Source organism: Fomitopsis serialis (assembly GCF_022376445.1).
Source record: "Fomitopsis serialis strain Sig1Antser10 chromosome Unknown B0H18scaffold_27, whole genome shotgun sequence".
NCBI classification, from domain to species: domain Eukaryota; kingdom Fungi; phylum Basidiomycota; class Agaricomycetes; order Polyporales; family Fomitopsidaceae; genus Fomitopsis; species Fomitopsis serialis.
Genome location: NW_025954987.1, coordinates 1 through 17,113, shown reverse-complemented (window position 1 = coordinate 17,113; position 17,113 = coordinate 1). Strand labels below are relative to the sequence as shown.

General features: G+C 53.2%; 1 protein-coding gene across 1 annotated transcript; it reads right to left on the bottom strand.

Moving 5' to 3' along the window:
• Positions 1 to 10,926: 10,926 nt before the first annotated feature.
• B0H18DRAFT_954277 (uncharacterized protein) lies at positions 10,927 to 15,044 on the bottom strand (the record flags this gene model as incomplete). The annotated part of the gene is made up of 20 exons (XM_048042254.1): positions 10,927 to 10,970; positions 11,022 to 11,398; positions 11,446 to 11,538; positions 11,589 to 11,659; positions 11,723 to 11,884; positions 11,958 to 12,197; positions 12,253 to 12,528; positions 12,576 to 12,659; positions 12,717 to 12,983; positions 13,043 to 13,209; positions 13,263 to 13,346; positions 13,425 to 13,610; positions 13,669 to 13,853; positions 13,908 to 13,922; positions 13,983 to 13,992; positions 14,266 to 14,343; positions 14,431 to 14,477; positions 14,557 to 14,607; positions 14,664 to 14,740; positions 15,012 to 15,044. 20 exons carry the CDS (start codon positions 15,042 to 15,044, stop codon positions 10,927 to 10,929), a joined length of 2,547 nt encoding a protein of 848 aa, XP_047894200.1.
• Between the last annotated feature and the right edge of the window lie 2,069 nt (positions 15,045 to 17,113).

Below are 17,113 nucleotides of genomic sequence, written 5' to 3'. Positions count from 1 at the left end.
GCTAGTATTTCCTTGCAATTCACAGCCATTGGATGTGAATTCACACAAATTCGAGCGAGGGAATCCGGGGGGTCAAGTAAATGGGGTCTCCAGGAAATTTGTGCGAATTTGTGCAGATTTCCACAAATTCGTGTGGGGTAGGTTTCCTGATGGGTATGTGGGCCGGTCATCCTCTTTCCAACAGTCCAGCCGGAGCAGGCAGATTTCTGAGCTAAACGGAGCGGCCGGGCAGTTTACATTGCAAATGCTCCGGCCGGTCAGTAAATACAATAAACATGGTACCATTAGTAACGGCCTGGCCGGAGTTCCTGCCAGAGCAATGTACACATTGCAACGGTCCGGCCGGAGCACATGGAATCAATTCCCAGCAATGCAAATGGTCTGGCCGGTCAGTCAATACACCACTGCAAATGGTCCGGCAGCCAGTAGAAATGTCAGTGTCAATGGTCCGGCCGGCCGGCTTTTTTCACCTTTTGCCGGCCGAAAATACAATGTCTCGGGCTGGGGGTACAGCCAAAACTTGGCCAAAGCAGCCAGCCATTTTGCCGGTTGAGCTTTTGCTTTGCCAACCGGGCATGGATTGTCCCGGGCCGAGATTGTTCAGATTGTCTCGGCCGAAGATTTTCAGATTATCTCGGGCTGAAAGATTTTTGGCCAAAGCTTGGTGAAAGTGGCCAGACATATCACCTGCCAAGGGTTTGCTTCACCAATGGGCAAAGCATTGTCTCGGGCCGAAGAGTTGGGCATTTTCTCGGGCCGAAGATTTGGCCGAAGCTCGGTGAAAACAGCCGGGCTATCGGATTGCCATATAAGGAAATTTGGTATTGACTAGTAGTACTTCATTGATAGACTATAGTATCAATTCCCTAGTGACCAAAGATGTCTAGTTAGGCCAGGATGTGCAAAACAAGATTTACTCACAGGCTTCTTTGCACAGCAAGTTAATCAATTTCTGAAGCCAGTTTTCTTTTCCCACACTGTTTGACTATCTAGGATGTGTTGTTTCAATGCATAGAGTATATCCCCAACAGGAATAGTCTTATTCTTTGAAGCTGGATGCAGGACAACAGATAAGGGGCATACAGGTATGGTACCGTGCTGCTGAACAATGTTGAATCCTGCAGACAATGTACATTCAAAACACTGTTTCACAACCTCTGATGGTTCATTTACCCATAGGGAGTGAATCCTCCAAAGGAACAGTCTTATTCACACAAGCTGAATGTGGTACAGAGTTAAGGCAAGGGTGTATGGGTATACATGTCATACTGTGTTCACTTCCTGAAGCCAATATGCTTTCCCCACAATGTTCCACAATCTAGAGTAGCACATTTCAATGCAACAAGCAAGTCTCCCAAAGGAATAGTCTTATTCTTTGAAGCTGAACTCGGGATGAAGATAAGGTGAATATGCATTATATTGTGAGAGACATACTTTGGATTATTGTCTGTCTGGGTGTCACACTGAAATGTTGTACCAGCATGCACATTGGACTTGCCACAGAAACATTTACATTGGTAACAGTCCAGCCGGCCAATCCTCATCCTCATAGGAGATGGTCCGGCTGGAGTGCATGATCCCCTTAACTCTGTACCACATTCAGCTTGTGTGAATAAGACTGTTCCTTTGGAGGATTCACTCCCTATGGGTAAATGAACCATCAGAGGTTGTGAAACAGTGTTTTGAATGTACATTGTCTGCAGGATTCAACATTGTTCAGCAGCACGGTACCATACCTGTATGCCCCTTATCTGTTGTCCTGCATCCAGCTTCAAAGAATAAGACTATTCCTGTTGGGGATATACTCTATGCATTGAAACAACACATCCTAGATAGTCAAACAGTGTGGGAAAAGAAAACTGGCTTCAGAAATTGATTAACTTGCTGTGCAAAGAAGCCTGTGAGTAAATCTTGTTTTGCACATCCTGGCCTAACTAGACATCTTTGGTCACTAGGGAATTGATACTATAGTCTATCAATGAAGTACTACTAGTCAATACCAAATTTCCTTATATGGCAATCCGATAGCCCGGCTGTTTTCACCGAGCTTCGGCCAAATCTTCGGCCCGAGAAAATGCCCAACTCTTCGGCCCGAGGCAGTACTCAAATCTTCGGCCCGAGAAAATGGTCAACTTTTCGGCCCGAGACAATGCTTGCCCCGGTCGGTGAAGCAAAAGCTCGGCCGGCCGGCAAAATGTCTGGCTGCTTTGGCCGAGTTTTGGCTGTACCCTCGGCCCGAGACATTGTGTTTTTGGCTGGCAAAAAGTCCGGCCGGACCATTTGTAGTGGTACGGCCTGAGGCCGGCCGGCTCGTTTGCAATGCTATATCTGTTGACCGGCCGGACTGGACTGCCTGGCCACTTTGAATTCTGCCTGCTCCGGCCGCAACATTGGGAACGAGGGATGACCAGCCGGCATACCCTCTGGCCGGAGCATTGCAACGTTGGGTGAAAGAGGCCGGGCGGATCGTTGAGAAGTGGGGGGGCGGCCGGGGTGTAGTCCAGCCGGAGTGTTGCAACGTCCGGTGAAAACAGGCCGGCCGCAACATTGAGGAGGGGGGGCGGGCTGGGATGCACTCCGGCCGGAGCGTTGCAATGTTTCATGAAAACAGGCTGGGTGGATCATTGGGGACAGTATACAGGGATGGCAAGGCCGGCCGCAACATTGGAGACGAGGCAGAGCCGGCCGGCATGCACTCCGGCCGGACCGCTGGCAACGTGCTGGCAATGACAATGTCTGCAACGTTGACCCGGACCCCTCCGGCCGGCACCGGCCGCACCGTTTCAGACGGCCAGATGTCACTCCGGGTTTACCGTTCGGAATGTCAAATCTTACTCAGTAGGCTCTCCGACCTCTGTCTAGCTTCTCTCTTTCTCTCGTCTTCTCCTCCTTATCCCTCCGACTCTATCTCCGGACTCCGTCATAGTCCACCTCCGTCCAAGTCCAAATAGAGGACCTCGTCGAGTTCTCCCAAGGGTGTTGTCGATAGCTTCGCCAAAGTCCTCACTCCACTGCGCTCTGAAACTCCGGACTTTGTAACTCCGACCTTGGACTTTGTCTCGAGCGCACAGTCGTAACAGTATATTCGAACTGACTCTTGGGACCTCGATATGACCGATGATTTCCGCGGGTTCTCCGCTCGACGTATCCACGTTCCGTTGGTCAACAACCCCACTCCAAGCACGCCCACCCGGGCTGTGCCAGTGACACCTACCGTTCGAGGCACGACAGCGATACTTCCACCAGATACCGTTACCTGTTCTCCGGTTCCCTTGTCTCGTCGTACCAGCCACAATCCATTTGAGGATCCTGCTTTCCGTGAAGGAGCAGCGAACCCGACTTACAGTCCGGGCGGACCAATAAACTGGCCACCATGCCTGATTCCGGAACACTCTCCAATACTTCTGGAGTTGGTTCCTCTACCTCCTTCCATCCTCCTGTCACCTCAGCATAACTCGCCTCCAACGGGTCCAGACATCAACCATGAGCTCGCCAGAGCAATCTCACTCCTGGCTACCCAGGCTATACTGCCATATTCATGTATAGAATCACAGTCATTAGTGTAAAGCCTTCATACATAAATGCCAGTACTCACCGTGGCCTGCTCTCATACATGAGCTGCCACTCGCTCATGTATGAGCGAGGCGCCGTCATGTATGAACGAGGCGCCTTCAGTCGTTACCCGTTATAGCAGCCACGCCGGGGCAGCCCGGTCCCTTCGTCCGTGGCGGGGCAGCACCACCGGCGCGTGATGCAAGACTGCCCCATATGGATGGCACATCGGGGTCTGCGCATCTGAGATCGGTACGATCTCGAATCCCTGCGCCGCCGCCCTGCCCGCCGTGTGGCGTCAACTTCGGCCAATCCCGGAAGCCCGCAACGAGCCGAGCGAGCGGCGACGGTTCCGCCCGCTGTTTGCGACCTCCACCATCATCCTGCGTCGGTCACTGACATCGTTGAATCACAGCGCGTACGACAACGACCGGACGGCGGGATTGTCAGCGAAGACCGGGCTTTCGAGGTGAGTCCAAACGCACACGAGCGACGGAGCTGACTGTGACCACAGGACGCGGCGCGGGCGATGCGCAGCACGACACGCGCGTCGACCGCGAGTACGCAGGGCTAATGCCTCGCGTGCAAAGACGGCCGACGGGCGGACCACGGGCACGGGCGCGAGCACGAGCGAGTGAGCAGGCAGGCGGGCAGGCGGGCGAGCTGGCGGACGCACGTCGCGCGCGCGCGCGCTGCGGGCAGGCTGATGGACAGGCAAGTGGACAGGTGAGCACCCGGATAGGTAGGAGAGTAGGCAGATGAGCAGGCGACATCACATGCCCACTGCGAGCGCGCTGGGCGAATGCCCGGCATGCAGACGCAGCCGACAGATGCAGGCGCAGGGACGCAAGCTGATGAAGAGCAGGAGGGCGGACGGACGAGTGGGCGGACGGACGAGCAGCGGGTGGACGAGCGGCGGATGGACGAGCGGCGGGTGGACGAGCGAGAGGGCGTATGGACAAGCGGGAGGGTGGATGGACGGGTAGGCGTGTGGACGAGCGGGCGCGTGGACGAGCGGGTGCGTGGATGAGCGGGCGCGTGGACAAGTGGGCTCGTGGATGAGCGGGCACGTGGACAAGTGGGCTGGTGGATGAGCGGACAAGCAAGTGGGCGGGAGAGCGGTGGGTGGGCAAGCAGAGGGCAAGCAGGCAGGAGAGCGAGAGAGCGAGCAGGTAGGCACAGCCACGGACCACTACCACATGCACGGCGACCGCGAGCGGGCAGGGCAAATGCCCAGCACGCAAGCACGGCCGACGAACGGAAGGCGGGCGCATGAGAGAAAAGCGGATGGCCGCAACGGTGGGCAGGACCGGGGCGTGCGCAGTACTCACCAGCCGCGAGCGCACAGGGCAGCTGCCAGCGCCCTCAAGCTGCTGCCCTTGCATGTAGACACTGCCGATGTGTTCGTAGATAGAGATGTTGTTGCCAGTAATAACATACTCCGTACAGACGAGTCCGGTATCTGTCCCGCTCCCGCCGCAACACCCCTTATGCCCCGAAACTCAGAGAACCCGTACAGTACTAGTAGTGTACTTAGGTAGACATCCCTACTGTACACGGAAACTTTAGTTTGTGCGCTGTACAGCACCTCATATATTGTAGTACATGCCACTGAATATGTATCTAGTCCATACCACATGCACACACGGTGCAGAAACGGCCAGAACAGGCCAGAACGCGACTTGCAGATATGTTGCAGGTCTCAGGGGGATCTTTAAACGCGTTCTGATTGGCCAGGAACAGCCCGACGACATCGGGTTTGCCCAATTTAATTTGGTCAGACAACAAACAGACACAAACGTTGGGTTTACGGGGGGCGCCCACAAGGCTCGCCGCTCACCTTGTGCTCACATCACTTACCTGTGCTACCGTACCCCCACAATCCTGCATCCATGTCCGTCTCTGCGTGGAAGACCACGGCGGAGACTTGAGGACACGTTTAGAAGTGAATCAACCAGTAAGTTCGCCTGGCTCGGTCGTCTATGCACTCACTAATCTACTACCCACCCCAGACTCAACCCCTTGTCCTATCGTTCGGTGCGTTCTTTTCTTGTCGCCCGTCGAATCACTCGTTGACAAGTATGTCGGACGGCGCATCGATGAGTGTGTCCAGTAGCATGTCGTCCAGTACAATCAGCGCATCAGTGGGTACGAACTGCGGTGCGTCGACCAACACAACTTACGGTGCGTCGGGTACGAACGGCAGCGCGTCGACCAGCACAAACGGTGTGTCAGCGGGTCCGAAGGGGGCGTGTCAGCGGGTATAAAGGGCGGTGCGTCGACCAACACAAATGGTGTATCAGTGGGTACTAATGGGGCCGCGTCAGCAGGTACTACTCGCAGCGCATCGACCAGGACAACGGCGTATCAGCGGGTATGAATGGGGGCACATCGACGTGTGCTAACCACACACTAACCAGTGTGAACGAACTGTTGGCCGGCTGTCAACAAGGGTTGCCGCGGCCGCCTCAGCTACAGGCCCGAAGTTCGTGCTATGAGCGGGCGACATGCGGGAGGCTGCAGGTGGCGGGTGGGAGGACGACGTGTCGGAGGATGAATGACAAGGACCTATGGGCGATGGGTGGGACGGCGACGAGCAGGGAGGCGATGGGCAGGAGGAGGATGGTGCAGTCAATGTTGTACAATAACACTCGGTGACCTTGCCCGCCCATTCCAGCGTAGTCGGTATGTACTATATTGAATAATGTCGACTTTTTTTGTGTCTACGACTGTAGTGTTTGTTAATATATGTCATGAGGTGCGATATGTGTGATGCATATGTCATGGACCGTGACACGGGCTGTCCCTTTTCGGACCTCGTTATCCAAACTGTCCAGGCACTGTGCTCTACGAGAAACAGGTATATATGGTGCTGTGCCTAGTCCGAAAATATATGTCATGAAGCCCAACATACGTGCTGTCCACGTCCGAATCTGGATGCCCAAATTAGTCAGGCACCAAACTGAACCAACCGCTATATGCGGCACCATGCGCCGCCCTAGAAAATGTCAGATCTCACTGATCACAAATCATGATCGTGTTCGCCCGATGGGCCCGCGACGGCACCCAAAGTGGAAGAGTGTGATAGGACCTACTATATTAGGGTAGCCACTGGTAGCCATCACCGCTGCGAGCTCTCCCGGCGCCGGGCGACCTGGGCTGTCTCTAAAAGGCAACTGCCCTTTCGGGTAGCGAGCAGAGCGCCGGGCGCGGTGATTACTGTGCTTTCATATATGAAGGGACATGGTAAGTCACCGTGATTCATGTATGAAGCATTTATGGTAGTCACCGTGTTTCATACATGGGCCTGCCAGCATCTGGTGGGCTACCAGCTCCAGCGACAAGCTTCCCCTCCGACGCAACCCTCTTCGCGCGAGCAGAATAACGTCCGGGATCTGGACCAGTTTGACAGTTCGGACTCGACCAAACTCCGGTCGTTCTTCACCCAGTCAGAGCTGGTCTTCAAAGCTCGTCCTCAGACCTTCAAATCCAATGAGAAGAAGGTTACGTACGCTGTCTCCTACTCAAAGGGCACTGCTCTCCAATGGTTCGAGCCGTACCTTCTGGAACAAGCCTCATCCTCTCCGCCCTTGTTCCTGATGGATTATGAGGAGTTCCAACAAGAACTCCGAATCAACTTCAGTCTGTATGACGCTACCGGACAAGCAGAACACGACCTCGTAAATCTCTCCATGTCTGACAACCACCAGATCGCAAAGTACATCACCAATTTCAGCCGTCTCGCGACACAGGTTCGCTGGGGCACGTCCGCCCTCTGCTATCAGTTCTACAAGGGACTTCCGGCGCGTCTCAAGGACCACATCTCCAAAGTCAGAAAACCCTCCACTCTGGAGGAGCTCCGAAATCTGGCCCAAGCGCTCGACCATCGTTACTGGGAGTGCAAGGCTGAACAGTCACGGGAATCCCCGGGCTCTCACAAGTTTGGCCAGAAGTCATCCAACTCCAAGTCCGACCCCAAGGTGTCGCAACCTGCAAAGTCCGGTTCCTCCGGCTCGCAGAATGCGACCTCCTCTACTCCGTCCAAGTCGTCGACTTCGTCTACTCCAAAGGCGCAGTCTAAAGCCCCCGCTAAGCCGTACTCCGACAAGCTGGGCAAGGACGGCAAATTGACGCAGGAGGAGCGTCAGCGACATTTCAACAACAACCTTTGCCTCTTCTGCGGCGGTGCCGGACATACCGCCAACACCTGCCCGAAGAAGACGTCATCCGCTGCTAAAGGCTGTGCTGCCGATGCAGCTCCGGCGACGACTCCAGAGGCTCCGAAGGAGTCAAAAAATTAGTCCGCAGTCCTCCGACGTCCGCGCACGGTGGGGACTGCATTGACGATACCCGCGCGGAACAGGTTCTTCGACTCAACGCATCCGCTCTTTCCGACCCCACGTCCCTCACGATTGAATTGTTCTCCGACTCTGTACCATCACCTTTCCGTGCTCTTGTCGATTCCGGATCTTCGCATTGCTTTGTAGATTCGGACTTTGCGGAGAAATACCATCTTGTTACCTCGCCTGTTACTCCGCTCCATCTGCAGCTTTTCAACGGCACATCCAACGAGACTATCACTCGGACCACCTCGATTCAGCTCCACTTTCCCTCCGGGGAAATTCTCTACGTCGACTTCTATGTCACTCTGCTTGATAAGTCGGTTTCCGCTGTCCTGGGATACAGCTGGCTCTCCGCCTACAATCCATTGATTGATTGGAAGAAGTGCAGCATCCAATTCTGAACCGCACCTCCGGCTCGTCCCGTATCTGACCCGGTACCAACTCCGACCCCTCCGGATCCTTTTCTGGATCCTCCGTCTGCTCCGCGTATTGCTCCGCAGGTATCTCTTGTGAACGTTGTGGCGTTCTCTAGGGCCTGCAAGCTTGCCGGATCCACAAGCTACTCGCTCAATCTGGCCGTCGATTCAACCTCTGCTCGCAGCTCGTCCATCTCTGACTTGCCTCCGGACCTCACCGGAATACCGGAGGAGTACCACGAGTTCGCGGATGTCTTCAGCAAGACCAAGGCAGACATCTTACCGGAATACCGCCCGTACGACCTCAAAATCACCGTTGAGGACAGCGCTGTTCCACCCCTCGGACCTTTCTATTCCTTGTCCAAGCTAGAGCTCGACACTCTCCGAGAATACATCGACGAGAATCTTCGCTCCGGCTTCATCCGACCTTCCAATTCTCCATGCGGAGCTCCAGTACTCTTCGTCAAGAAGAAAGACGGTTCGCTTCGTCTCTGTGTCGACTACCAAGGTTTGAATAAGATCACTCGGAAGGACCACTACCCCCTTCCCCTCATCTCCGACCTCCTGGACAGTCCTCGGAAGGCCAGAATCTATACCAAGATTGACCTCCGACACGCCTACAACCTTGTCCGGATTGCTCCGGGAGATGAGTGGAAGACCGCGTTCCGAACTCGATACGGATCTTTTGAATGGCAAGTCATGCCTTTCGGACTTTCCAACGCCCCGGCGGCGTTTCAGCGTTTCGTCAACGAGATCTTTTCCGACCTACTCGACGTCCACATCGTGGTCTATCTCGACGACATTCTCATCTATTCCGATAACCCCGAGGACCACCGGAGACACGTCAAGGAAGTACTCCGACGCCTCCGAAAGCATCACCTCTACGCTCGTGCGGACAAGTGCGAATTCCACGCCAACTCCGTCGAGTACCTCGGGTACATCCTCTCCGCTGACGGCTTAACCATGGCTGAGTCCAAGGTCAAGGCGATACTGGATTGGCCGGAACCGCGCAAAGTCCGAGACATTCAATCATTCCTCGGCTTCGCTAATTTCTACCGCCGGTTCATCCACAACTACTCCGAAATTGTCCTACCACTTACCCAACTCACCCGGAAATCCATTGCCTGGAACTTCTCCAAGGACTGCTGCAAGGCGTTCGACGAGCTGAAGCAGGCCTTCACCACCACTCCGATCCTGCACCACTGGATTCCCAACAAGCAGATCACCATTGAGACCAATGCGTCGGACTATGCGATCACTGGAATACTGTCCATTACGGCGGACTCCGGTGAAATCCACCCGATCACTTTTCACTCTCGGACTTTGACTGGCACGGAACTGAACTATGACACCCACAATAAGGAACTGTTGGCTATCTTCGAAGCTTTCAAAACGTGGCGGCACTATCTTGAAGGTTCCGAATCTCCGGTCGACATTGTCACAGACCACAAGAACCTTGAGTATTTTGCTACCACAAAACTCCTGACGCGCCGTCAAGCGCGTTGGTTGGAGTTCCTTTCGCAGTTCAACATGATAATCCGATTCCGCCCCGGAAAACTTGGAAGCGAACCTGACGCACTCACTCGCCGTTGGGATGTCTACCCAAAAGAGGGGGATAGTGACTACTCCGTTGTCAACCCACACAACTTCCGACCTGTCTTCACGCAGGAACAACTCGCATCCTCCCTCCGGGCAACCATTCTCCGAGATCCAGTCCTCTGCGCATCCCTCATACACGACGAACATTTACTCCGTTCCGACATCCGGACTGCCCAGTCCATTTCCTCCCCTAACTCCGAGCTCGCTGCCGGACTCGCTCTGGCTTCTCAGGGCGACAATGCACGCTGGTCCATCGATGAAGAAGGCTTCCTGCATCTTAGTGGTCACATCAGGCCATATAGGCATAAGTTTGTATAAGATCCTTGTAGTGAGCACGGAGTGATCATACATAAACTCCAATACTTACCTGTACATCAGGAAAAACATATTTGTCTTTTTCTGACATATTCTGCAGCTTTAAGACATTAAGATTGCTTAAGCCAATGAAGCTCAAAATACACAAGTCTATTTTATAAACAGGCGAAAAAAGTACTCATAAACCGATATATGGAGCATGATGTAATAAAAAGCATTGTACAGAGGTATCCACACTTGTGCAACAAATGCATGCTTAGTTGCACTTAAGTAACATGAAGTGTCAATGATGTGTCAGTATGCTTTGGCACTACAGTAGGTAGCTTGCTTATTTATTGCAGCTTCAGCTTACTTCGTCCCACTGAAGCTTGCATGGTATTTGTAGGCGTTCAAACTGCGTTCAGTACATATACAGCATAACAAATGGTACTGGTACATGCAACGATCACGAACAGACGATCAGCTACAGTGACTGGCGCTTGATGTAGCCACAGCTATATACGTACGAGTGAGGGACAGGAGTGATGGAGACGTCGATGGCATGGGATGGGGAATGGCTAGAGCGAAAAAAGCGAATGGCAAGAGCAAAAAGGAGAGCAAGGAGTGAGGGCGAGGGCGAAGGAGGCATTAGCGGAGGCGTTAGCAGTGACTCGTAGTAGCAAATCGTTAGCTAGGCCCTTCTGCATTGATGAATGTCGTACTCAGGCATCTCCATTGTTCGAGGGACTGGCAGCGACAGCAGGTTCTGCACAATGTCAATGCCGAGAGATTTTTATTGATGCTAAGTTGCACTCACCTTCCCCAGGCTCCTGCAGCTCGTCTATCTCAGCTTCATTGCCATTGCCGTCGCCATCGCCATCGCCTTCGCCATCAGTGGCACCCGCTACTCCGTCGTCACTGGCATTGTTGGTCGTTGACGTTGGCTTCCTCGACGTGCTGGGCGGCTGTTTTGCACTCTTGGATGGGCTAGGAGGGGTACGTATTGCCTTTGAAGAGCTGGATGGCTTGCCTGCGGTCTTTCGCGGCATTGATTTGCTCGCCTTCTTCGCTGTGCTCGACTTGCTGCTTCGAGGCTTGGACACGCGCAACTGGAGCAGGGGGATGAACCCACCCGACTGCTCATTGTCGTCCACAGACGCCTCAAACACATTGGGGCCAGCGTTGAGCCGAGTGCTGTATGCAATCAGTAATCAGAAAGTGTGCCAATATCTGTAAAATACCTGACGTGCTCCCAAATTACCTCTTGTGTCTCCTCAAGGTACTCCGAAGCTTTGGCTTCCAGAGTCTCTAGGATGGCCATAATGCCATCCCACCTACAATCATTAATATTCACTTTCTGTTAGTTGAAACCGATTAAACTCACTTTGCGGCGAAGTGCTTGTTGGAGAATGCAATGGGCTGATGCGACATCACCTCCATCAACACTGCTTCGATCTAGGTAATACGTTTACGAGAGTAGTGAGTAAATACGTTCAGTGTAAAGAAACCAATGCTTACTGCATTGCAACAGACAGCGATGAGATTTAGCGGGACCTGGCTGAAATCCTCCAGCGCTGCATTGATACTAGCGTCTGCGCGTCCGGCCAAGCCATAGTACTGGTAGATGAGTTCGGGGATGCATTCGTTGCGGAACAGCTCCATCTGCTCGACCTTGGTGTGCTAGGACCGACATGAGACCAACGTGAGTTCAAAGTGGTGTTCTAAATTCCGTACACCTGTGCTAAGCACATACCTCTCGATTGAGATTCTTCTTCTTGCGGTTGAAGTGTAATTTGATGCCTCCGAAAACAAAGTTTACAATGTTACGAGTGCGAGTGCTGTCGCTTACCACTGTGGGATGCATCTCCAGAAGCCAGACAGCGGCCTCCGATCGTTGGGCTACGGTGAGGCTGCCGAGCTTGAAGACCTGCTTGATCACTTGCTTGGCCTTCTTTTTGAGCTCGTTCCTCGTTTGCGAGGAGCACGTCCAGACCTGTAATGAAATGAAGTGTCCTACCTTCTCAAGGAATTAAGTCAACAATACTCACCACCGTGTATACCTTCCCCTGCATCTCTTCCCTCTCTTCGTTAGCCTCCCTCTGCTCCTGAACCTCCTTCTCTTCTGTAGCTGTTATCTCTCGGACCTGCAGCGACTGAAACACCTTCTTCAAGGTAGCGTTTGTTTTGCGATTCTTGCCGCGTCCCAAATATGCCTCGTGGAGGCACGCTTCGATCACTTTGTCGCGGCGATGGAGCCACTTGGACGTGACAGAATTCTCTTTCGTCCAGGCGGATTTGAGGGCGACGTACAGCCGCAGACTGTTCTGTGCTGTCGACACCAGAGACTTGACATCGGGGGAAAGTCCGCGACCTTGACACGACTGCTGCTCTCGCGTTCACCACCAGTCACTTTGGCGGGAGCACACTTGCGTCGGGTCTTGGTATCAGACAAGACCTGTACGTTGTGAATGGCATGTTGATGATGTTTAGTCAATTGTATGGCGGCACTCACTATTACATCACCCTCATCTGAGTTCTCGACTTCCGCATCCACATCTTCATCCTCCGCATCTTCATCCTCCGCATCTTCAGACCCACTGTGTGCACCCCCACCCTCAGCCCCATCGTCTTCCTCATCCTCGGAGTCACTGTCCTCTCCCTTGGCCTCTTTGATGGCCTCTTCCTCGACCTCTTCCTCGACCGCTTCCTCGGCCTCTTCCTCGACCTCTTCCTCGACTGGCGTGTCATCCTTGCGACTTGCTCTAGCCTTGCCCTTGTCCTGTTGGTTCTCAACAGAAGTGAGCGATTGCAATCGGATTCTGCGATGATTAGACTTACTTTGGCACTTGCCGGCGTAGCTTTCAGTTTGCCAGCTCCCTGTCTAGAGTTGCCGCTGGCGCTGGCAGACGCGCCAGTGGTAGACTTGAGCTGTGTCATCTTCTTCTTCAGCTCCCCTCCCTTGCTACCACTCACAACATTCTGCTTAATTTGACGTCTTCCTCCACCTATATAAATTTTGAAGCCTAGCCGTAATTGGTATATGTGTGATAGCACTTACTCAACATTTGTGCGAGGTCCTGCTCGGCGGGCTCCAATGCGGTCCCGGTCTTGGCAAATTTGCCGTACGCTGGCTTCGGTTTGGCTTCGTACAATCACGACGACTGATTCAGCAGTGTCTATGAGGGATAACGGACCAACCATGTACGCCGAGAGGCCTTACACTGCTCAGCAGCAACATCCTCCATCTCAACGTCCTCTGGGTTGTCTTCAGCTGTCTTATCATGCACGCCCATGTCCTGCTTGTCATCTTGAACGACTTGCTGCTTCTTCTTCTTCTTGGGTTTTGGTTCTTTGTCCGCCGAGCACTCCTCTTCCGCCATCAACTTAGAAGCTCTCTTGCGTATGTCTACCACACAGCATCAACCATCCCAGATAAATATTGTCGCACAACTGCCAGCACTCACTCGCTGTTAGTTTCTCCTTCTCCTTCTCCTTCTCCTTCTCCTTCTCCTTCTCCTTCTCCTTCTCCTTCTCCTTCTCCTTCTCCTTCTCCTGCGCCTTCTTCTTAGTGGCTCCTTCGTTCAACTTACCCTTCGCAGGCTTGGTGCTTTTCTTCAAGCTGCCTGTGGCTGCAGAAGCCTTCGTTGACCTGGTTGATCGCGTGCCGGAGCCTTGTTTGGTTGTGATCGACCAAGTGACGCACTTGGTCATGACTGGACTCGAAAAAGGCGAAGAGAGTGAGAGTATAGATTGTGGTAAGAGGAAAGAAAATACGCACCTCTGATAGCCTGTGCCGAGACAGTGTGAAGTTCAATGATCAATGCACGGAGAAGTTCACAGAGGCCGAGTGCTATTCGCTGGTAAAGCGCTCATATTATTTTACAGAACATCCTGAGCGTAGTGAAGCAGTGGTAAGGCCCAGTGAAAATTGTACCTGCTGACCCGTATGCACCTGGGAGCAGATTCGGGCATAATGTTAGATGCGACTGTATTGCACTAGCTGCCAGAGTAATAATACATTTGTCAAGTGTCCATCCGCATGTTGCTCACGCCCTGCGCACCGCGCCCGCTCATGCCCTGCGCACTGTGCCCACCGCCCGCATATCGTGTCTGCCTGTCACTTGCCTGTCGCTCGCACCCTGCGCACCGGCGTGCGTTCCTTGGGCTTTGAGGTGTCCGGCTCCTGCTGAGTCAGTTCACAATCAAGCTCGTACTGGCCCACCCACCTTGTTCGCCTTGCGATGCGGCGACACCACCATCTTGCGAAGAGAGGCTGAGGGCGTGGCAAGAGCTTTGATGACTTCAGGTGTCGCATGAAGGTTGCGAACTCGGTTATGTCAGGTCAGACAGACCCGAACATGGACGCGCTGAACGTCCAGCCCGTCTTGAGGCCCAGATACACACTGGAGACATGGCAATAGGTCAGTCCACGCTCATCAACCAGGAAGCCCCCACATACTTGCTCTCCGAGATGACCACGCCCAGCCTCAACACGCACCCGACGAACACCGCGCGGAACGTGAACTGCTGCTCAACCTGCACATTCAGATCGGCGGGGAGTGATCACCGCAGGCGGTAGTGTGATGTCGTGGTCGTTGCGAATGCCACACGCCAAGGCAGGCGACCAATGGGGTAGGTTATGCAGAGACTACGTGTATGCTGCCTCCCGGACACGACACTGCAGCCATGTCAGTTAGCCTCGAGGCGGGGTCTCTGTGTCTGTGCTTTCAGTCAGGCTCGCATCCACGTCCATTGCATGGTCGGTTGAGAGCAGCTCAGGCCCGAGCTCGGACGAGCCAACACGCACTGCGAGGTGCCAGTGAGATTTGATGAACAGCATGGATGCATCTTGTATGCAGATCGTAGAGCTTCAGAAGGGTATTCCCTGATTCAGAGCAGGCAAGTGCAAAGCCGCGGTGGCAGGCATGCAGTAGACGAGCAGTGGGTGATCGAACACTAGGTGATGGTGGTGGTAAGAGCATGAGAGAGAGGGACAGGAAGACGACGACGACCGCCGTCGCTGCAATGAGATTACATCATACCAGAGCGGGCGGCGCAGTGTCACCGTAAGTGCTTAACACAAGGGAGCCAGATATGTAGGCTACGCGTACATAGGGGTAGGTACATCAAATGAGATTATTGTTACTCGACCATCCATTGCGCTGCTCTAGCCACTTCATCATTTCCTTGTCCGTGTGCAAAACAATGGATGCTCGGCGACCCTTGTAGTGTAGATTGAAATGCGTTAAGGTGCACGAAGGAAATATGACGAAGTCGCCGTTGCAGAGAGGGATGACCAAACCCGGTTCATACAAAACAAGCTCACCCCCTTCAAAATCACCGATTGCGAGGACGAGGCAAAAACTGTCGTCCTTGCTATCTCGGTGGGCCGCCGTCACAACGTTAAGATTGATGACCAGGCTGAGGAATGGTGCGGACACTGCAGTGTTGTTTCCAGGCAGTATGCGAGCATATGCATCAAGTCGTTCATATACTCCTGGCAGCATATCTTTAAGCTGAGGATGCCTTTGCGTTTCAATATTGCATTGGTAGTACAAATAATGAGATTGCTTTACCTTCGCGTCAAGCCAGTCAAACACAGGTCCTAAGATATTCTTCACGGACTGGTAAATTGATGCATTTGTAGACTGGTCATGTCCTTGGACGGGTATGGAATGAACTGATGATAGTTAGTCTTGAGACCGCCAGTCCTCTTCATGGTCATAGGCGGCACGTTCACTGGAGCGTCTTTTCCCTACAAAGGTGCATGATCGTTAGTAGGGAGCAACACTCAATCAGTTGAGAACATGAACGTACAGTGGTACAATGGCGATTGTACCAAGAGAAATGCATGACCTGGAAGACATGGTCACCGCCAACCTGAGATGTGTCTATTGCCTCAGGGCATCAGGCTCAAGGCACGCTGCGAGACGATCCGTCAGACCGTCTCGCAGGCTCTGTGGCATTGATTTGCAGATATTTGCAATAACACCTGACTGTACAGACTGTATAGCGAGTACGTCCCTGTCGATACGGACATCAGATCTTCAGAGTCAAAGAACAGTTCGCATTGTTCTGTCTTACTCAAATAGATCTCGTTTGAGCCTGACGTATCCCTTGCTGGTTGGGCGCATGCCGTCCACATACTGTGTCTGTAGCTATCAATTGGTGATTGTGTTAGCTGTGATTACGAGTACATGGACTGCAACTTACCAGTGATCGCAGCTCATCTAGGCTTGAAGGTTCCATGGCTTCCATTGCCACGGACCCTTGAAGCTCAGTCCATTGTGTGTTCTTCTCTCTATGCCTAGGAGGTTTGAACTGTCGGTTGTGCATTAGGTCTGCATCGTACTTTGATGCGATAATTGTTGCAGTTGTAGCGAATCCAGTGTCGTTGCGAATAGTGGAAGCGGACACTGAGCGTTCAGGCAAACAGGAAGTTGTGGCGTGAAGTGATCGATTTCGAGTAGTGGTGACAATTGTGACAGCGGTGTGAGAGGGGAAAGGGGTTCTTCTCTCTGGCTACAACTAAAATGAGCCCAAGCTTCTGGGTTGCGTGGGACGGCAGTAAAAGAGCTGTGTGGGAGATAGTCAGTGCCATTAACCAATTGCCGGGTCTGTTAGTCACTTACTCTGAAGGAAGAGCACTGAAGAACCTGTCAGAGATATTGAGGTCGCCGCATAGGCTGTCAGCTGAGACACCCAGTGCGGTGAGTGTATCTACTGTGAATAGGTCGCCCAGTCGTATAGGGGACTGGTCGGATAGAAACACCACAGTGGGAATGACAGTCTGCAGGACTTGTTGTCCCACTGGGCTCTCTAGATCCAGTTGAGTGTTTAGTGCACGCAGCATGACACGAGCAGACTTGGACTCACCAGCATCTGGGCATCGCAATATTTTGGCGAGGT